The 17480-nt window shown below is 39.5% G+C and overlaps 1 protein-coding gene across 1 annotated transcript in view; it reads right to left on the reverse strand.

Moving 5' to 3' along the window:
- The window catches only part of MCM3AP (minichromosome maintenance complex component 3 associated protein), an 888504-nt gene that overhangs the window by 575115 nt on the left and 295909 nt on the right, over positions 1–17480 (reverse strand). Inside the window, 1 exon segment of the mRNA XM_030208795.1 lies at positions 16142–16410. Within this exon segment, the coding sequence (XP_030064655.1) occupies positions 16142–16410 (269 nt within the window).

Below are 17480 nucleotides of genomic sequence, written 5' to 3' on the forward strand. Positions count from 1 at the left end.
GATTTGTACCTGTCCATTTCAGGGCACAGACCGTGTAAGTCTGCCCAGCACTATCCCCGTCTCCCAACACCAGCCCCGCCTCCCACCAACGGCTCTGGCACAGACCGTATAAGTCTGCCCAGCATTATCCCCGCCTCCCGCCACCGGCTCTGCCACCCAATCTCGGCTAAGCTCCTTAGGATCCATTCCTTCTGAACAGGGACAGAGAAAGGCAACAAAAATGATAAAGCGTCTAGGACTCTTCAGCTTGGAGAAACGATTGCTGAGGGGAGATATGATAGAGGTCCATAAAATACTGAGTGGAGTGAAACAGGTAGGCATGAATTGCTTGTTTACTCTTTCCAAAAAATACTAGGACTACGGAGCACGCAATAAAGCTACTAAGTAGTAAATTTAAAACAAACCAGAGAGAAAATATTTCTTCACTCAATGTGTAATTAAACTCTAGACTTTGTTGCCAGAGAATGTAGTAAAGGCAGAGGATTTTAAAAAGGTTTGGATAATTTCTTAAAAGAAAAGTCCATAAGCCATTATTAAAATGGACTTGGGGAGGCCGGGGGTCACGTGACACTGTGATGGAGAGCGGTCGTGGGTGAACCTCCCTCCATCGCCTATTTGCTCGTTCTCAAATCTGCAAGCAAATCTATCTCCCCATCGTGGATAAAATCCGCAAAGCAAGACTTGGGGATTGACTCTAATATTTAAAACAACGCCGAAAGTCGGAAATGACGAGACCAGCGCCGAAAGACAAGCAGAAGGGGAAGAGGACTGACTATAAAATGGCGGCGTCTCCTCCAGACATGGGGCCTTTGGTATCATCTGCATGGGTGGCTGAGATCACGTCCGAACTCACAGTGGTGATGGAGGAATTACTTGATCGGAGATTGGCCCCGATAGATCAAAAGCTAGACAGCAAGCTGAAGCAGCTAAACGCCAAAATCAGAGAGCTGACTAAAGAATGTGTGGCGTTTCAAACTCAGACTAGCGAGGTTGAGGAACGTGTAGTGGGAATGGAGGACACTCAGAAGGACCTAAAGAAAACAGTGGCAGAAATGGAGAGCAAAATTGAGGATTTAGAGAACCGCTCCAGGTGGAACAATATCCGTCTGGTGGGATTGCCAGAATCTCTGGGTGTCCGACATTTGGAAAGAGCTCTGGAACAATGGCTGACAAAACTGATTGAATTTCCAGCAGCACTGGGGCCCTTACGAATAGGGCGCGCCCATCGCCTGGGGACTCGCCAGCCGGAAAATGCCAAACCACGCGTTGTTGTCTGCAGGGTGCTAAACTTCATGCATAAACAGTACATCCTACAAGCAGCGCATTCCATAACGACTTTAACTTATGAAGGTAAGAAGATTCTTTGCTTCCAAGACTACTTTGCTGGAATAGCAGCAAAGAGGCGGGCATTTTCGCCAGTGTGTTCCAAGCTATTTGAGATGAAGGTTCGCTTCACCTTGCAATATCTCGCCACTTTGAAACTGACACACAATGGTAAAATGAGATCTTTTACATCGGAGAAAGAAGCAGGAGCATTTGTAGACAAATTGGAGCGTGTTGAAGGAACAGGATCTGCAGAGAATGAGCCTACATGAACCTGCTTGGAAGGATTAATGAATTGATAAGATTAACAGTGAACCTGTGCCGGTAACATGGAGAGTGAATGAAGGAAGAAAGCCGGAGAGATCTATAAGAGTTTAAATGCTAAAGGTGATTAAGGAACTGTTATAAGCTACTGTTGGACTTGAGTTTGGGAGTTAACACTGTTGGAACCTATATAGTTGGAAAACAAGGGTGAATGTCAAAAGGGGATTTAGTAGTAAATGCAAAATAGCCTGATAAAGCGGACACGTGAATAAGGGGCTTAGAAATGTCAGGATGGTTGAGTGAAAAGCGGATGTTCTATAGTTAATGATGTTGTACGAAGAATGGGGAGAATGTGATATTTGGTTTGGGGACTGAATGGTGGGAAGGTAAGCGTTATTTGGGCGTGAACAGTCAAACGGGGGGATGGTCTGGTGGATGATAGGGGACGGGGGAGAGGCGGGGTAGAAGGGGGAGGGGGGGAAGTAGCCTCCAAGGAACAAACAAGCAAGAGAATACTCAAGGTGGAACGAAGATGGGGAAGTACAACTATGTACATTTCATGTCACAGTATAATAAGCACGGTGGAAGTGTGGGACTGCTGCAGCTGGGACAGCAGCCCGGTGATTACTGGGAAAATGGCCTGTTATCGGAATTTCTAAAAGGAGGGATAACATGAAGAACATGACAATATATTCTTGGAATGTGGGGAGGCATTGGATCACCCATTAAGCGAAAGAAAATATTGGGGGCATTACACAAAAAGGGAACATCAATAGCCATGTTGCAGGAAACACATTTAACATCACAGGAACATGATAAGCTTAAGTCCTGGTGGGTAGGCACTTTGATAGAGGCTCCAGCAGTGGGGAAAAAAGCGGGGGTGGTGATATTGATCCACAAAACGCTACAAGTGGACCAGAACTATGTTTATAAAGATCCCGAAGGTCGATATATCATAGCAAAGGTGACTGTGGATGGAGTACCAATGCTGTTGGTAAATGTGTACGCCCCAAATGTGTATAGCAAGAAATTTTTTAGGGCCTTAATTACACGTGTTCAAAAAATTTAAATGCAAGAACCATAGCAGTTTCCTACTTAGCTTCAGTGCTTTGCCCCCCCAGATAAATTTCGATACCTCTCGTATCTTGCCAAACTCCGTCCTGGGTACCTGTATCAGCAAGGTTTGGAACAGAAATAGTACTCTGGGCAAAACATTCATTCGGATCGTTGCTATCAGTCCCCACTAAGATAACCACATTCTCTCCCACCCTCCCATATCTTTACGTATTTGTTGGAACAAAGGTGTGTAGTTTAAATGATATAGCTGAGAGATAGAGCAGCTTTTAAACTAGAAATGGGGGGAAGGCCGACAGTCGCTCAAAAGCACATGGTTCGGGATAAGGTATCTTGCAAAGATACCTCACAAACAGGGAAGATAGGGTTTCTGGATAGTGAGGCTGCACAACAGACCGTGGTAGGCCAGGTGCCCTTAAACACAACTAAAGATCAGACAAAAGATGGTATAACAGTAGTGTCCAGTACTAAGCATCAGGCAAATAGGAACAACAAACATACTCTGAAATGTCTATACGTAAATGCTAGAGGAGTCTAAGAAATAAGATGGGAGAGTTGGAATATATTGCACTAAATAAAAAACTGGATATAATAGGCATTACTGAGACCTGGTGGAAGGAGGATAACCAGTGGGACACTGTCATACCGGGATACAAAGTATATCGTAGTGATAGGGTGGACCAGACTGGTGGAGGGGTAGCATTGTATATTAACGAGAGCCTTGACTCAGATAGATTACAAATTCAGCAGGACACAAGTCACACCTTTGAATCATTGTGGGTTGAAATTCCATGTATAAAAGGGAAAAAAACTGTGATAGGAGTGTACTACTGTCCGCCTCGCAAGGATGAGCAGGTAGACGCAGAAATGATAAAAGAAATCAGAGACGCAAACAAAATGGGCAATGTGATAATAATGGGTGACTTCAATTATCCAAATATAGACTGAGTAAATGTAACATCGGGACACGCTAGAGAGATACAATTCCTTGATGAAATCAAGGACAGCTTTATGGAGCAGCTGGTGCAGGAGCCGACGAGAGAAGGAAAAATTCTAGACTTGGTCCTTAGTAGAGCGCATGATCTGGTGAGGGACGTTATGGTACTGGGGCCGCTTGATAACAGTGATCATAAATGATCAGTTTTAATATCAACCTTGAAGTAACTATACACAGGAAGTCAAATATGTTAGCGTTTAACTTTAAAAAAGGAGAATATGCTAGAATGAGAAGAATGGTGGAAAAAAAACTTAGGGGGACAACTGAGAGGGTAAAAACTGTATGGAAAACAGGTGTGAGGATGTTATAATGCCGTTGTATCGCTCCATGGTGCGACCGCACCTTGAGTATTGTGGTCAATTCTGGTCGCCGCATCTCAAGAAAGATACAGTGGAATTGGAAAAGGTGCAATGAAGGGCAACTAAAATGATAGCAGGGATGGGACGACTTCCCTATGAAAAAAGACTAAGGAGGCTAGGGCTTTTCAGCTTGAAGAAGAGACGGCTAAGGGGAGACATGATAGAGGTATATAAAATAATGAGTAGAGTGGAACAGGTGGATGTGAAGCGTCTGTTCACGCTTTCCAAAAATACTAGGACTAGGGGGCATGCAATGAAACTACAGTGTAGTAAATGTAAAACAAATCGGAGAAAAGATTTCTTCACCCAACACATAATTAAACTCTGGAATTTGTTGCCGGAGAACGTGGAGAAGGCGGTTAGCTTGGCAGAGTTTAAAAAGAGGTTAGACGGTTTCCTAAAGGACAAGTCCATAAACCACTACTAAATGGACTTGGGAAAAATGCACAAATCCAGGAATAACATGTATAGAATGTTTGTACGTTTGGGAAGCTTGCCAGGTGCCCTTGGCCTGGATTGGCCGCTTTCGTGGACAGGATGCTGGGCTCGATGGACCCTTGGTCTTTTCTCAGTGTGGCAATACTTATGTACTTATATATACGGGGGAGACTTTAATACAGTGGCAGATGCCAATATGGATAGAACATCTAACACGGGTGGTGGAATAGGGGATCATACGAAAGGAATCCCATTGCTCTGTGATACACTGGAAGTAATAGATGCGTGGTGAATTTTAAACCCAGAGAGAGTAATCCACCTAAGTGGATGAACACAAACTCCCACGTTAAAATAACAGTACAAAAAAAGAGTGGGAAATGGACCAATGACTCCAGGAAAACGGGAAGTAAAATACCAAGGAACCACTTTATTCAATGACTCGACACAAAAAAACTGTGTTTCGGCCAGAAGGCCTGCTTCAGGAATCTAAAAACAACAAATATTTAAAAACATCAATTCAAATAAACAAACAAAAATAAGCATTTGATAACATAAATTGAAATAAACAACAAAATTAAGAAATAATGGTAGGAGATTATACATCAAAAAAAATTTTTAAACAATATATATCTAAAATAAAGTTATCTAAAGTAAAAATATATCTAAAGGAAAATAGAATTATAAGCATGAAGACATGATATATATAAAGATATACATAAAAAATGCGGAATAATAAAATGAACTTATATGGTCTGAAAGAGATAACATGAGATAAAAGGCACATATATATACATATATAATTATATGTCCATATACAGGGTCTCTATATGATGTAACAGATAGAAAAACATACTGATATATTATATTGTAGGGTGGTAAGATCAGATCGAATCCTTAAGTTAAGTTAATGTGTGCAAATGTAGATCTGTGATTAAGACAAAGAAAGTCAGGAAAAAAAAATATATATATATACATATACGCACATACGTACATATACACACATATACATATACATACATACACATACATATTGCATGTCCATGTATTTTTAAATATTATTTAAAAAAATATATATTATTATTATTTAGCCATGCACACAACGCATTTACCAAAAGGGTATGAAGTGACTAAATGCAAGAAGTGTGAAAAAGAGTAGATGAAAAAAGAATGAAATAAAGATGTTACTGTAAAAAAAGGTGACCGACCTTGGTTATCCTTGTAAAAAAACTTGGGGTCGGATAGTCTATAGAGGAAAAAATAGAGAGAAGAGAACGAGCATCATTGATACAACTAAGGCTACACCAGAAATATATTGTCTTTTGAAGAAAATGTCCGAAGGTCATTTCGTTGTCAATCAAGTAGTGTAGGGCAGGAGGATATGCACAGTGCTTCCACTGCATAGCGTTTGTGATTTAAATAAAAAAACGTAAGTCAGGGATATATACACAGTGCTGCAACTGCACAGTGTTTGTACTGTCACACAGAGTTAATGGTCTGTAGAAAAAAATTTTTTTTACATAACTAAGGTTACACCAAAAATATATGGTCCTTTAGAAACAGGAAATATGGTTTAAACGGTAAAACGTAGGTCAGGGCAGAATGCACAGTGCTGCAACTGCACAGTGTTTATACTATCATACAACGTTTACGATTATAACATGGAAGCCAAGAAAAAATACAAAATAAGTGACTATGAACGTCTGCGAGCTATAAAGTGAGCATAAAGCAAGTCTAAACAAAATATACTTTGCCTACCGTCGCTATGAATGTCTCACATAGACAAACAAAATAAAAAAATTTTAGTGCCTTATGTCGCTATAAATATCTTCCATGAACCAGAGGAAGAAGACGTATTTACCTTAAAAAAGACCTTTATAGAATCTTGTTGGCGAAGCGTTTCGTTATACTTGAAATGGCTATGGAAGAAAAAACGTATGTTATATATGCTGTGTTTGGCGCCAAAAGGTAAAGCAAGACGTATTGCGTAAGTATGCTGATTGGATGGAGCATGATCATGTGATGGTTAGTGTAATAGAGTGTGTCCTATCGGAGCATCTAAAAAACGGAAGATTGACATCATGATAGACCAATAATGAGCATGAATGAGCATAAGCCAAAAAATGAACGTAAGGATGACGTGTCAAATAAAGGTACACTGTCAAAAAGGTAGAGAATGTCATTGTTGCCGGGCGATATATCTGGTTTCAAAAGAACGCTGTGAATGTCACAATAGATGAAAAAGATGAGTAACGAAATAATAATAAACGCTATGTTAAATGAAGGAACAAAGTAGCTTAGATTTGTTAAAAGTTTATTATAAGAAGTGAAGATTGGAATAGTTAGAGAACGGAGTCTCTATGGAAAAAACTAAAACAAAGAATGCTCATGTGAATGTTACAGTATAAATGTGTGTGTGCATGAACGTATGCTATAAAAATAAGATTCCTGATATTAAAAAAAGATGATAAAAAAGATATATATTATTGAAAGGTCAATCAGTTAAAATACATATACATACTCATTTATCTCCACATATCAATACATGAGATATAGATTGGTAAGTATATAATAAAAAAAACCATAATCTAAAAAGAATATATACATATATGTGCCTAATGAGTTTACAAGGAAACATGTCATCAACGTGTATATAAATATAAAAGTACAGCACGAATAGAAATACATATATATATATGTGTATATGCACTCATACATGCGCACTCATGTATGAGATTAAAAAAGTGCATCCGTATAAAATGTTTAACAATCTATTTTGGGATTAAAACAATACATCCATATATAATGTTTAATCAACTATTTTGGTCTGAACAATGAATAAAAAAATAAATAAAAAAACAGAAAAATACCTTCTGTATTAGTGGGATGTTTCTAAGGGCATCATACCTAAACATTGCAAAGGTTAGAAAATTGTTATAGATAGACGGAGAGATCTAGTTCACTATTGAGTCCTTCAGGAGCGAGGGTTTTAAATTCAAAAATCAATTTTTGTTCCTCTCTCAAAAGTTGAGTATCAATATTTCCACCTCTCTTGTTAATTTGTAATGTTTTAAAAACCAAGAATTTAAGATCAGAGATATCATGGTTGGCAGTAAGCCAATGGGTGACCAGTGGAGCACTTTCAATTTTTCTATTGATACAACTGCGGTGTTCTATCATTCTTGTTTTTATGGCTCTAACAGTCTTGCCAATATATAGCTTAAGGCACGGGCATTGTATAATATAAATGACGCATGCAGTATTGCAATCTGAGGTGTGACGTAAATGGAAGGTCTGAAGGGTTGTAGGATGCAAAAAAATAGACGTATCCATGGAGTGTTTGCATACACTACATTTGCCACAAGGACGGTGACCATGGTGGATTAGAGGTTCTCTTCTTTCTGGTAAATGAGATGGTATTAAATGTTCTTTGAGATTTTTATTTCTTGAATAAGCCACAACTAAGTTTTTGTCTTTGAAGCAATCTAGATTATCTAAAATATGCCAGTTGCGTCTTATTGATCTCTGTATGTCTTTTGCTAAATGAGAAAAACGTAGGGTGCATACAATGTCCAGTTTTTCTCTCTGCGTGGTGGATTGTAATAAGGCAGACCTATCTTTGGAGAGTGCTTTGGTATATCCGTCTTTAATGCATTTTTCCGGATAGCCTCTATTGGAGAATCTCTTGCTTAATTGTTCTGCTTGCATGTTGAAATCTTCAAAACTTGAGCAAATCCTGCGTAATCTCAAAAATTGGCTAAGTGGTAGGTTTTGCTTCAAAGATGGGTTATGATAACTGGTGTAATGCAAAAAAACATTTCTATCGGTGGGCTTCCTGTAAATTGATGTCTGAAAAAAATATGTGCCTTTTGAAATATTAAGGTCTAAAAAATGGATTTGTTCTTCATTATACTCCATTTTGAATTTGAGATTGGGGTCTCGTGAGTTGAGCCAAATATGGAATTGTTGCAGGGATTCTATACTACCTTGCCACAGGATGAAGATGTCGTCAATGTATCTTTTATATATCTTAATATGTTCTGAAAAGCAACATGCAGTAAGATGTTGCTTTTCAAAGTCTCCTACATATAGATTGGCCAAATCGGGAGCCATGGTAGAACCCATGGCAGTCCCTTTTACTTGTTGGTAAAAAGTATTCTGAAATAGAAAGTAATTTTTGGTAAGTGCTAATGTCGCACATGTTAGAATGAGGTGATTTGGAATCCTTTTGTGAGTGGTTCTTTTGAGGAGAGTCGATTCTATAATCTGTAATGCTTCCATTTGAGGTATATTCGTGTATAGTGATTCGATATCCAACGTAACCATAAGTGTGTCTGTCAAGGTGCCTTCATAATTTTCCAGTATGTTAATCATATCAGTACTGTCACGAACATACGAGGGAATCAGAAGGACAAAAGGTCGAAGGAAGAAGTCTACAAATATAGATAATGGTTCTAAAACAGATCCATTCCCTGATACAATGGGTCTGCCCGGTGGATTCTCTAAAGACTTATGGATTTTAGGCAACATGTAAATAGTAGGAATGACTGGATGTTTGACTTGTAGAAATTCTTTTTCTTTTTTTGTCAGAAAACCCATCTGTGAGGATATATCTATCAGTTCTTTGATGTCTTCTTGAAGGTCTGGAGTAGGATCCTTTATCTAGAGGCACATAAAATTCCAAATCAGATAGCTGACGTAGGACCTCACTCACATATTGGTATCTGTCCATCACCACTATCCCACCTCCTTTGTCGGCTGGTTTAATAATTATTTCATGATTGCGACCCAATTGTGCAATCGCTTCTTGTTCTCTTCTGGTGGTATTGTAGTAGCGTAAATGTTTTTTCTTTTCAAGTTGGCGGACATCATTTTCAACACATGTGGAGAAGGCTTGAATAAGAGGGTTAACTGGACCCGGTGGGATCCAGGTAGAGGTTTTTTTCACTATAGACATATCACTGGTCGTAGTTGTGGTATTGGAAAAAGCTTGTATAATCTGTAGTTTACGATTGAATTTGAATAGGTCAACCCTTGTTTGAAAAGCATTATATTTGACCGTAGGTACAAACGACAGTCCTTTTTGCAAAACATCTTTTTCTATATGGGTCAATGTCTTACTGGAAAGATTGAAAATTGGGATTAGCTCCTCTAATGTATGATTATTGCCTAATTGTGTGGGTATATTCTCCTCCGGTTCTGATAATGAAAACTCGCTTCTTGATATGGATGGTCCTGGTAGTTGGGTGGATAATCCTGGCGATAGGACGATCCCCTGGGTCTGCCTCTGCCCCTGCCTCTTAGGGGGAAGTGGTGTTTGGATTGATATTGGGTTTGATATTCTCTCTCTTTGAATTGATGGTATGTGTTCCTGGAATTGGACATCATCCTTGACTTCTTGAATTCTGTATATTTGGTCCACAGTTTCTCTAAAAAAGTGCGTGTATGTTCACCTTGCTCATTTCCTGATGATGGGTAATTTTCATCTGTTGGTAGGTCTGATCCATGGATGTCATTCTTCGATGGTTGTTGAAAGTTGGGAATCCCCGTAGGGCTACAAATGGGTGATGTAAATTCATCATCTGATTCACTCCTAATTCTTTTCCGTCTCTGTTCGTTGGATGCCACTGTCTTCGGAGGTCCTGATGTAGTGGGCAAATTTCCTCTTCTCGTGTCTACATAAGGAACTAGGTGACTGTTCCTATTCTTATGAATTATTATATCATCAGAGGGAACTGTATAGTTGTTCCTATGAGATGTTATGTTGTTTTTATCTCTATGATAGTAAGCCCTGGCTTGCGCAAAAGGATATACATTGCCTCTCTTGTAATCCAACTCATCTCTTGAGAATTTATGGTTTTTGGTTTCTTTAATTTCATTTCTAAATCTGGACATCTTGTGGTCCACATCTTGAGAAATTTGTTCATGATTTGAATCTAGCGAGTGGACATTACTAATTTTGGTTTCTAAAATTTCTTCTAATTGGGTACTTTTTTGTTTAGATGTTTCAGCTAATAGGATCATAAGGTCTAAACTGCATTTATTTAATATACAGCACCACTTGTCTAAAAAAGATTGATCATCCAAAAACATAGTTGGTGCTTTTATCATTCTTAGTCCCCTAGGGATTCTTTTAGCTTTTACATAACTCAGCATAGTTTGAAAATGCATGTCATTTCTGATAACATTTTTCTTTAACTGTATAATCTCTAACCATAAGTCCATAGTAGTGGAATTAGGTTGGGAAGGTTCGTCTTCTTCTTCTTGTTGTTGTTGTAATAAATTATTGACATATTCCTCACTATAACATAGTGTATGTTCCCATGCCCGGGAAGTCATGGTCCGGTCCAAAGCAAGAGAGAGTAATCCACCTAAGTGGATGAACACAAACTCCCACGTTAAAATAACAGTACAAAAAAAGAGTGGGAAATGGACCAATGACTCCAGGAAAACGGGAAGTAAAATACCAAGGAACCACTTTATTCAATTGTTTAAAAAAAATTTTTTATGTATAATCTCCTACCATTATTTCTTAATTTTGTTGTTTATTTCAATTTATGTTATCAAATGCTTGTTTTTGTTTGTTTATTTGAATTGATATTTTTAAATATTTGTTGTTTTTAGACTCCTGAAGCAGGCCTTCTGGCCGAAACACAGTTTTTTTGTGTCGAGTCATTGAATAAAGTGGTTCCTTGGTATTTTACTTCCCGTTTTCCTGGAGTCACTGGTCCATTTCCCACTCTTTTTTTGTACTGAATTTTAAACCCAGACATAAGAGACTATACCCACTACTCGCGGGCACACCACACTCAATCTCGGATTGACTACATTCTGATAAATGAGGGAGGTCTCACAGATATACAAGAGGCAGGAATAGACCCCACTATAATATCAGATTATGTGCCAATCTACGTAACTTTTAATAGGTAAGGACCACAAAATAGACAGCAGAATGGATGTTTCCCCTAGAGCTTTATTATGATGATGAATTTTTGAGGTATATCAGAGAGAAATGAATGGGATTATAAGCTACGCAATGAGAGTCATAAATCAGAACCTATATTGTATTAGGAGGCAGCAAAAGCTGGGCTTCAAGGAGAAATAATAGCGTATTGTAGCCGAAAGAAAAAAAGGAGAGAACAGGAAATACTTAGGCTTGGTAAACAGCTGGTCCGATTAAAGCGTAGCTATGGGAACAAAGCCCAAAGATCGCTAAGAGAGGAGATGCTAGCCATGCAGACAAACTTAAATATCTTAATTCATCAAAGAGCTCTTAAATCAGCAGTATATTATTGTTATCAACTATATAAATTTGGCAATAAGCAGGGTAAATTACTCGCAGGGATGATTAGAAGAAAGACTGGTCCACAAAAGGTTCTTACATTGCAGCATCCCTCAGGGGAATTAATGCACTCCGAAGATTAAATTAGACAAATATTTTTGAAATATTATACCCAGCTTTATCAGTCAGCAACAGAAGACCAGTTAGATCCTGAGCTGTTCTAGGTAATATAGAACTGCCCCAAACAACAGAGGCCCAAAGGGGAATGATTAATAATGCCTACTGATATTGATGAACTTGCCAGTGCCAGAAAAAGAAGCCCTCTACATAAGGCCCCGGGACCTGACAGATATCGGGCTGAATTCTATAAGCTATTGGAGGCTGAGATTTGCAAACCAACTGTGCAGTCTTTCCAGCGGGCAGTAGATCAGGAGAGATTGCCAGAGACTTTACGAACGGCTGATATAGTGGTATTTCCTAAGCCGGGGAAGGATCTGGTTAAGCCGGAGTCCTATAGACCAATATCCTTAATTAATTATGAAACTAAACTACTTGCGGGGATCTATGCTAGTAGGCTGGCAAGGATATTACCAGATATCATAGCATCACCTCAGGGAGGATTCATTAAAGGACGACAGATTGTCAAGAACATCAGACAGATATTAGCCTCATTAGAGTGGGTGAGAATGATGAAAGAAGATTCCTTACTCATAAGCTTCGACGCCGAAAAGGCGTTCGATAGAATAGACTGGGGGGTTATGTTTCGGACCATGGAAGCTTATGGCTTTGTTGGGACATTCGTAAAAGTAATAGCCACTCTATATAAAGAACCCTTAGCAAGGCTGTATGTCAATGGGGATTATACTACAGTTTTTGAGATCGGTAGAGGCACGCGGCAGGGATGCCCTCTATCCCCTTTATTGTTTACTCTGATTTTAGGTCCGCTGATTCGGACAATATTGGAGGATCCTGAGATCACAGGGGTGCGCATGGGGAATCATGAATTTAAAATCTCGGCTTTTGCTGATGATCTATTGGTTCACTTAACAAAAGCACAGTTGGCACTGCCGGTGTTGCTGGAACGATTTAAAGAATATGGATCTTTTTCGGGTTTTAAACTAAATATGCAAAAGTCGGAAAGTATGCCTAGTCTTGATGCGCTACCTGAACGCTGGAAGGGGAAGTTTCCCTTACGCTGGGCAGTAGGAGAATTTAAGTATGTGGGAATAATATTAACAGCGGATCCACAAAAACTCTATAGGAGGAATATAGATATTCTTCTGAGGCACATGAAGCAGACACTGACCCAGTGGCACAACCTACCATTGACATTAAGAGGGCGAATTAGTTTGTATAGTATGGTACTATTTCCCAGATGGCTTTATGTGCTTAGACAACTGCCATTATATATGCAACAGAAAGACTTAAACAAGCTGAAAAGACTGCTTTCTTATTTTTACTGGGGGGGGGGGGGAACCAAAAATTAAGTTTGAGCAATTGAGTGGAAGGTTGCAGATAGGTGGGTTGGGGATGCCTAACTTAAGAATATAACTGGGCATGTTTGATGCGGCATGTAGCAGATTGGGTATTAGGAACAGAAGATTTCACCCCATGGGAGATGGAACGCATTTTGTTTAAACCGTACCACCCCTATTATCTCTTACATGCCCCTACTCACAAGATTTCCCCTGAGTGGCGGCAACATCTTTTGTTAGTTCCAATGAGACGAGCATGGCACTATGTGGCCCAGCTCCTGGGGAAAAACCCAAGATGTACTGATATGATTCCATTAATTGGAAATGCCGACTTTGAATCAGGTCTTCAATCAGCTAGATATTACAAATGGGCTAAGGAAGGGGTGGTGGTTGTGGCGGATCTACTACACAATACAGGACAGATGTGGACAAAAGAGGAATTAGGACAGATAGTGGGGGAAGATAATGTGGATTGGTATTCATACCTATGGGTGAAGGTTTATATTTCAAGATTGACCAGAGATGGATGCTCTAGAGAGATGTTTCCCCTATTAGAAAAAAAAATTTTCCCCGGGGACTCAGCGGGTAACGGTGTCAGGGTTGCATGTAGCAATAACAAAGATGAGGCCGCCTAAAAAATATGCAGGGGTGGCGCAGAGGTGGACGAATGATTTAGGACTGACAATTAGAGAACAAGACATTTTAACTTGTATGACAGAGCTCAAAGACCACTTGTATAGTGCGAGACATAGAGAGACTCAGTTTCGAATAATCATGAGGGCATATTTCACACCTAAGCAAGCATATTATGCGGGGCGTATCTCAGAGAGTAAATGTCCCAAATGTGAACATACAGACCCATCATTCATACATATGCTATGGAATTGTATTTGTGTGCAGCGGTACTGGAATAGTATACAGCAATACTGTGAATATATATTGAACAAATCAGTTCATATGGCTCCTCAGGTATGCCTATTAGGGTATAGAGGAAGTAGGAATATAATGAGGCTTTCGGAACGTCAGTTTATGTATAAAGCCAGAATCATTGGGAAAATGTGTATAATGCAATATTGGATACAGGCTGAAGCTCCCTCATTTTGGCATTGGCGCAATGGGCTACATGCACTTGTCGCGTGGGAGTCCCATGACGCTAGAGGAACTTCAAAACTCTTTTTTCTTTTTCGGACAGTCTGGGAGCCCTATATTCAATCGCTTGGTGGCACAACCCGCAGTCTACTACTGAATACATTGCAATTATACAATCAATAACGTGGTGACTGATGAATGTGCATATGACGGGGGGAGGGGGGGGAGAAGAGAATCTAATGTGGGGGGGAAGGGGGGAGGGAGAAAAAGCTTTAAAACTTTGATGATGATGTCATAGTTGGAAACTTGTTAGAACGTTGTTTAATCAAAGTGGATTGTTTGTATCATACAAATGTGATGTTGAAGTACAATTTCATCAATAAAAATTATAAACCTTAAAATGGATTTGGGGAATCCACTGTTATTTCTAGAATAAGCAGCATAAAATCTGTTTTACTTATTTGTGATCTTGCGAGATTGAAAACTGGATACTAGGCTTGATGAACCTTTGGTCTGTCCCAGTAGGACAATGCTTTTGTTCTTAAGTGACTTATAAATAAACTTATGCGCCCTTGACATGAACCTTAAAAAGTGACTGACTGGATTAGAAACTGGTTGAATGAGAAGAGACAATGGATAGTAGTAAACAACATTCATTTGTTGAAAAGGGTATTATCAGTGGTGTCCCACAGTGTTCGGACCTTGGCCTTATTTTTGTAAGCAATACCATGGAAGAGCTGTTGGGTAAGGTTTGCCTCTTTCTGGATAATACCAGAAAGAGGCAAACCTTACCCATCAGCTCTTCCATGGATAATACCAAAATCTGCATACAGTAGACATCCTGGAAGGTACGGATAATATGAGAAGAAATCTATTGAAACTAAAAAGGTCAGTCTATAGTAAGCATATCCCGCACTATTTCAGAAGGAGCCAGGTGTACTGAACAACAAAGAAGTAGAGCTCCATTTCTGAAAGACTCAAAAGACTGAGGATCTAAGGACCACTCATGAGGTTGAAGATGCTGCGTTTGTCTACCAATTTGTTTTGACTCTCTGATACGTAAGTGGTTTGTTTTGCAATATGATTCAGGAGTACAAAGTTCCAACTTCATGCTGCTTCATAGTCCAGTTGCAAGTGTCCTGCACACTCTTTTTTTTTTTTTTTTACCTTTTATTTGTTCAATTATATTGTTATGAGGCATATTTTCAAAGCACTTAGCCTTCCAAAGTTCCATAGGTTTCTATGGAACTTTGGAAGGCACTTTGGAAGGCTAAGTGCTTTGAAAATATGCCTCAACCAAGCAATCAATTCTTGTACAGAATGACATGCTGTGATAATACAAAAGAAAATTCCAAATTAAAGAAAGATCCCATATACACTCTGGTCCTTAGCAAATGAAGGGGAAATACACACAAATTATCATAAAAAAAATCATAAAAGGGGAAAAAAGATATACAGTAATAGCCAGCCCCGGAAATAAAAAAAACAAAATGAACAGGTAACCTTGTCAATTGAAACACTGCAAAGGAAATGGAGACAGTGCTTTCCTTTAGTCCAGGAGTCAATCAAGTAAATGAATTATTAGCTAAAGATCTGTTTATTTATTTTTCACAGTTAAGTTTTTTATGAATACTAAGATAGTGATGAGAACTAATACATAACTAACTCTTACATAACTACTGTTGAAAGCAGCATGCTTAGAAAGCAGCATCAACTACGAAGACAGACCTGTGAGAGGACGGAAGATAGAAGCCTGGTTGTTCTTAGGTAATGATCAGTGATGAGGGTAAACGAAAGAAGACTAGCTCTAGACACAAAGCCATGGGGAAAGCTCAAGTCTTACCTTAGAACATCACCTTTGTTGAGACTGAGCAAGACACTGTATCCTCGGAACTCAGCTTCGTTAGTGCAATAAATGTCTTTGTTTGCAAGGTCCTGGTACATTTCCTTCAGGCTTTGCAGACACTTAGTCATGTTCTCATTGTTGATTTTGACTTCGAAGAAGGCGATAGGCTCCTCACACAAGTGGTGGGCACAATGGATATGAAAGCGTGCACACTTTTCAATCATGGACACTGTAACAGGATCACAGAGGTGCTGCTGGATGATATCCTGGTCAAAATAATAAACAAAACATTGTTTATGTCCAGTCATCTGACTAAATAGGGTGTGCAAAAAAGCCCCCCAATATCCTGATTATCTTATGTACATTTATCCTCAATGAAGTCCTATCCACTTCATTTCCAGTCTGACTTTTACAGACCCATAGAAGTCCTATTATCTTAAGCAATCTGACATATCCTAGGTGCAAGTTCACCCAAGTTGCCTAGAAATTTGTTGTGGCACCTGCCCTGCCTTGTGCTGCCATGCCAACACAGCTCTGGGCTCAGCCTGAACTCCTGCACTAGTTTCACAGTCCTATAAGATCACAAGACCAGTGCAACTCCATATTCTTTTGAAAGCTGGCTAAGAGTGAATGTAGCTAGTCATTAGGATGGCTAACTGAGAGGATGGTTAGCTGAGTATGTGGCTGATTGGCTTGTGGGGACAATTGGCTGGCTACGGAGGGAGGGAGGGCTGGCTAATGCTGACTGGCAAGGAGTGGGGAATTAGGATTACTGAGGTAAAAAAAGATTGGATAAGGGAAATCAATGAGACGATTTGAGAGAATGGGGAGACTAGTAACTGAAGGATGAACTAAGAGACTGCAGAGGACAAGATAGGGAGATAAGAAAAGAAGAAAGGATGGAGGATCGGAGGGGGGAAAGAGAGAAGACTACTGCTGAAAGTGGGGGAGAAGGATGGTAAAAGTCTAAGACAGAATGGAGGATAGGATTGGCGATGATAGAGAGAAAAAGATTTGTGACAACACAGTGCGGGAACTGACAGGAAGACTGATACAGAACCACACCATGGTGACATGAAAGGTGAAGACAGTCTCAGGCACAGCTATCAGGAGGTACTGACATACTACTGATGGAATTCTGGGAAGGGGGGAGGGGAACTGGCTGACTGCACAACAGCATATTAATTACAGTTTTCTGATCTTCTCACCATCACAAATTATTAAGGGAAACCAGCCTAAGAAAATTAAGCAATCGTGCTACAGCAGACCTCTGAAGCCCTCCCTTCCCACACCTTATTCTTCAGCTTTGGAAGGAAAAGTTGAAAGAGCCTTTCTT

This window comes from Microcaecilia unicolor, chromosome 7 (assembly GCF_901765095.1).
Source record: "Microcaecilia unicolor chromosome 7, aMicUni1.1, whole genome shotgun sequence".
Lineage (NCBI taxonomy): Eukaryota > Metazoa > Chordata > Amphibia > Gymnophiona > Siphonopidae > Microcaecilia > Microcaecilia unicolor.